We start from the raw sequence: 5,809 nt of genomic DNA, 5'->3' as shown, positions 1-5,809 counted from the left end.
AGAAAGAAGGGCTGTTTATGCACAGGGAGACAGCTCAGGGGGCAGGAGTGCATGGAGGGATGGACAAAGGGAAGAGGTAACTATGGAGAGGAAGTGGGAGGGTAGCTATTGCATTGTGGTAAATTGTAGTCAATGTCATGAGACAAAATGCATGTGAACTGCTATATGGAAAGTGAATTTGCTCTGTAAATTTTCACCCAAATCACAATTAAAAAAAAAAAAAGAATTCCCAGGTATATGGTAGAGCTGACAAAGGACAAGGTTGTAGTCACTTCTTGGGCACAGCTGGCTACCCATAGGGACTGAGTAGTTGAACCTGTGGGTTCAGTACCATAGTCGCAGGGGAGATCAAGCTCTATGGGCATAACATACTACACAAAAACATTGTTCGACCTCCTATTTTGGTGAGTAGCAACTGGGACCTTAAAAGCTTGCAAGCAGACATCTAGATGCAGCAATGGGTCTCTCCCTGTCCACAGCAAAGAAGAATGAAGAAAACCAAAGATTCATGGAAATAATTAGTCCAAGCAACTGGTACACCATGTGATCCTCAGCCTATACGACTATGAGACCAGAAGAACTAGATGGTGCCCAGCTACCACTGTCAACCACTCGGCGGGGGATCTATGTAGAAGATCCTGGATAGCAACGTGGAAGAAAACTCATGATCATTTACGAAAAAAAAAAGGGGACCAGGTTTGCTGGTCTGATAGAGCCTGGTGGAACCATCGAGACTATGGTCCCTAGCTACCCTTGATGTGTGGAATTGAACCCACATCTGTGGCTTCCAGATAAACAAAAGACAGGCATATGAGGTAAACATTTACACTAGGTAGATACACTCCTTGTGGAGAAGAATCATGGGAGAATAGAAGGGCTATGTATGCACAGAGACATAGCTCAGGGAGCAGGAGTGCATGGAGGGATGGACACAGGGAAGAGGTAACTATGGGGAGGAAGTGGGAGGGGAGCTGTTGCATTATGGGAAACTGCAGTCAATGTCATGAGTGAAAGTGTATGTGAACTGCTGTATGGAAAGTGAATTTGCTCTGTAAACTGTCACTCAAATCACAATAAAAAAATAAATAAATAAATAAAATATATATATTTACTAGTTAATATGGTGACATTGGGAACTCTGGTAGCATAGTGCCTAAGGCACTTGACTGCTAACCAGAAGGCTGGCAGTTCAAACCCACCAGCCACTCCTCAGGAGGAAGATGGGGCAATCTACTTCCGTAGTGATACTGCCTTGGAAACCCAAGGAGGGGTCGCTATGAGTCAGGTCCGACTCTGTGGCACATAACAACAACAACGTGGTGACATTAATATTAATGAAAGAAAAGATCATTTATGTAACTCCTATAGGTGCTCTTCCTTCTCCTCACACCTTCCAAGGATTAGTTAAAAAAAAAAAATTACAATGTAAACATGATCTCAAAAGACCTCATTTTCATAAACAGTAAAGACATGTGCTATTACCTTGACCTCCTGCCAATAAGGTCCCCCACGGGTGAACATGAAGTAACTGTACATCTGATTCTTCCTCTGGATTATATCCGTGTCCTCCCTGATATTCACCATCCAAGGCCTACCATCCCCACGGACACGGAGATACAGAGTGTTGAACTGAGACCAATCATATGACTTCTTCCTTTCAAATGGGCCCTGTGGTAAGGAAAGTTAATATGATCTTATTTTCCATTATTAGCAAACTGTGAGTATCACCAAATCACATCATCGAAAGGATCTATTACTTATGCTTCTGCTTTTTGGGGGGGCTTCCTACAAAGATAAGACAAACAAATCTGTTGATTCATATTTTAACACAAAAACTATTGGCATAGTTATATATTTCTAAGGTAATATTCAAAACACAATTGGCCCAGGACAGTGTTTATAAGGAGTAGATCACTTGTGTTCACTGAATGGACGTGAATTACTACATGTATGTTCCTTCACTGGTCCTATGAACAGCTTCTGAGTAGTTCATTTATGGCAACCCCCTCTCTATAAATCAGAAAATGATAAAAGATAGGCTTGAATTTTAAAACTGATATTTAATAACAATAACAGCTACCATTCATTGAATATTTACATAGGCATTTTACATGTACAATCTCATTTAATCCTCACAATAATAATAATAATGAGATAGGTAACATCATTGTCTCTGTTTTACAGATGAAGAAACTGAGCACTCAGCTAGTAAGTGGGCGATCCAGAGCTGTTTAACTCCAAAATCTGTTCTTGATTAATTATACTGTCTCTCTCTTCAAAAGTGGAATTTAGTGTTAATTTCCAAAGAAGTCTATTTATAACAATCTCAGATAATCTGATTTCAAGAATACCAGGGTTCATCTATGAACAAACTATGTAACTCTGGACAAATTACTAATTCTCTTGGAGCCTTAGTTTGTTCATTTGCAAAATTGGAATAATCATACCACACAGGATTGTTGCCAAGAACAAGAATACTAATGTATTTTCTGCCTAATACAAGGATTGCCAGAGTACACTTAATCGATGTTATCTAATATTTTCACTAGTTCAGAGGGTTTCTACCATCCTGCGGATTTTCAGGGCCTGAAAGAATCATCTTTGAAACAATTATGCGTTGTTTGCTGCCTCTGCTAGAGCACATACTCTTCTTTTTCATTATTATGCAGAGAAAGGGAGCCTAATACCACTCTTGACATTTGCCTTTCTTCTTAACCCACAATACGAAAGCAAACATCCAGGAAGTGTGGCAAGGGCCAAGCATGGGAGCCTATCTGGGACAGCTCTAAAACAACAACTGATCAATAAATTCTCCAAAAGTCATAGACTGGTCATAGAAAATATCAACTAACTTAAGTAACTTTGGAAAATGGTGTTTTGACTAGAAACTGAAAGGCAAAAAAAAACAAAAGAAACTGTACATAAACATTGTACTCTAGTTGGTAAAGTTGTTTATCGAGACAATTACAGGTTCAAAATTCTGAAACTGCTTTATATATATACTGAATTAATAAATGGAAGATGAACCCTTGAGACTATCATCATGAGCTACCCTTTAAACTTGGAATGTAACCTACTCCTAGGGGTCACCTTTCAGCCAAATTAATAGATCGGCTCATAAAATAAGTAATATCATCCATGAGTATAGTACTCCTTTAAATAATCATCTATATGAGATGAAATGGTAAATATTTACCCAAAAGCAAAAATGAGAAAGTAGGAGGTGGGGCAGGGAAGCTAGATTAATGGAAACAGAACAACTAGAATGTTAATAATGAGAATGCTGACACTGTGAAAAATGTAACCAATGTCACTATACAATAGGTATAGAAATTAGTCAATGGGAACCTAATTTGCTGTGTAAACTTTCACCAAAATACACAAAATAATAAAAGAAAAATAAATAAATGGATAGTGGATGGTAGAAGACAGGTTTCTCACTGCTGGAGAAGGAAATTACAGATAGGCAAAGCAGAGAGGCTATAATGAACCATGTGGTACTGGATTAGAATTGGAGGTATCAGTATGAACTAATGTCTAGCTTAATGCAGATGGACCAAAAAACAAACCAAACTCACTGTCATTGAGTCCATTCTGACTCATAGTGACCCCACTGGGTTTCCAGCACTAAATCTTTATGGAAGCAGAGTGCCCCATCTTCCTCCTGTAGAACAGCTGGTGGATTTGAACCACCAACCTTCTCGTTGACAGGTGAATGCCTTAGGCACTTGCACCACCAGAGTTCCTTCAATATAGATGGACAGATACAGAAATAATAATTGAGATGTGTATACATAGTTGGTGGTTCAAACCCACTACCCACTCCTCAGAAGGAAGGTTGGGCAATCTACTTCCGTAGTGATTTTGTTGTTGTTGTTATGTGCCATCGAGTCGGCCCCGACTCATATACCACCTCGGAAACCCAAGGAGAGGTCGCCATGAGTTGGGTCCCACTCAATGGCACATAACAACAACAACAACAACAGTAATGACACCGTAATAGCAACAAGCACACTCAGCACCCATATCTGAGTTTCTAATACCATTTCCCAAAATAAAAGAAACTTCCTTTAAGGAACGGTTGACTCTGTGAAACATCTCATAATACAGATAAACCTAGAGGACATTATGCTACATTAAATTAGTCAATCACAAAAGGGCTACTATTGCAAAAGGCAAAAAAAGTGTTTCACACAAAAAGAAATATTCTTTGATAATTACCAGTGGTGAGTGGGGAGCTCTGGTAGTATAGTGCCTAAGGCACTTGACTGCTAACCAGAAAGCTGGTGGTTCAAACTCACCAGCCACTCCTCGGAAGGAAGGTTGGGCAATCTGCTTCCCGTAGTTCCGTAGTAATATTGCCTCAGCAACCCAAGGAGGGGTCGCTATGAGTCGGGTCCGACTCAACAGTACATAACAACAACAACAGTGGTGAGAGGAAAAGGGTAGGTAAACCACTAAATAGAGGGTTGTTGTTGTTGTTGTTGTTATATGCCGTCGAGTCGGCCCCGACTCATAGCGACCCCTCCTTGGGTTTCCGAGGCAGTATCACTACGGAAGTAGGATTGCCCAACCTTCCTTCCGAGGAGTGGCTGGTGGGTAGACACATATTAACTTGGGTGAAGGGAAAAACAAAAAGAAAAAGAAACTGCTGATTCTAAGCCTGGGACAGGAAAAATACAAGACGAGCCTGAGTATTTTACAGTGCCAAAAACTGCTCCAAAAACAAAAAGATGGGAGCATGTGAAAGGGACACAGGCACTAACCTGAAAGAGGTTCCACTGGTCAAAGCTGGAATAATTTGGGCAATAAAATAAATATCGTAATATTGGATAATAAATAAAAGTATAAGTCCATACTAAATGACTGAACGACTAATGTGGAAGAAGAAAGAAATCTTCCTTACATTAGAATTCCAAATATTTTATATTCCTCTTCCCTCTTCAGGAGACAGAGTTTAACCCCTTCCTCTCACCCCAAAATGTGGGCTACATTTCTGACTCACTTCCAAAGAACAGAGTATGGAAAGGAGGGAAAAAAGTAACTTTACAGTGGAGAAACCTAGCAAATTCTACCCTGGCTAGGTGATCAGGGTCAACATCATCAGTGATGGGTGATGTTGACAATATCCACTCTGACATGATGAGAAGGGTACTCAACTGCAAAATTCACCCCTCAAATCTCATAACTCCAATCCAACCAAGAGGACAAAAGACATCAGAAAAACCCAAATTGAGGGTCATTCTATCAAATACATAACCAGTAATTCTCAAATCCTCATGAAAAGCAAGGAAAGGGCAAGAAATTGTCACAGATTAGAGGAGACTAAGAAGGCATGACAACTAAATGTAAAGTGCTATCCTAGAAGGGATCCTGGAGCAGAAAAAAGATATTAATGGAAAAACTAGTGAGATTTGAATAAAGTCTGGAATTTAGTTAATAGTAGTATACCACTGTTGGCATATTATTTACAACAAATGTACTAAAATGAGATGTTAACAATAGGGGAAGCTAGGTGAGAGGTACACAGGAACACTCTGTACTACCTCTGCAACTTTTCTATAAATCAAAATCTATTGTCGGATTTTTTTTTTTTTTAATTGTGATTTGGGTAAAGATTTACAGAGCAGATTCACTTTCCATACAGCAGTTCACATACACTTTGTCTCATGTCATTGACCACAGTTTACCACAATGGATCCATACAGCAGTTCACATACACTTTGTCTCATGTCATTGACCACAGTTTACCACAATGCAACAGCTCCCCTCCCACTTCCTCCCCATAGTTACCTCTTCCCAGTGTCCA

At 39.7% G+C, this 5,809-nt stretch overlaps 1 protein-coding gene across 1 annotated transcript in view; it reads right to left on the bottom strand.

Moving 5' to 3' along the window:
* NDUFAF1 (NADH:ubiquinone oxidoreductase complex assembly factor 1) overlaps positions 1-5,809 on the bottom strand; it is a 17,106-nt gene that overhangs the window by 9,309 nt on the left and 1,988 nt on the right. Inside the window, exon 2 of the mRNA XM_007940425.1 lies at positions 1,483-1,668. Coding sequence (XP_007938616.1) covers positions 1,483-1,668 — 186 coding nt within the window. The remainder of the gene's footprint in view (positions 1-1,482; positions 1,669-5,809) is intronic.

Source organism: Orycteropus afer, unplaced genomic scaffold (genome assembly GCF_000298275.1).
Source record: "Orycteropus afer afer isolate SDZICR_OR568_19922 unplaced genomic scaffold, OryAfe1.0 scaffold00068, whole genome shotgun sequence".
Taxonomy (NCBI): domain Eukaryota; kingdom Metazoa; phylum Chordata; class Mammalia; order Tubulidentata; family Orycteropodidae; genus Orycteropus; species Orycteropus afer.
Note: the sequence above shows the minus strand (reverse complement) of the source record. Positions and strands in the feature narration are given on the sequence as shown.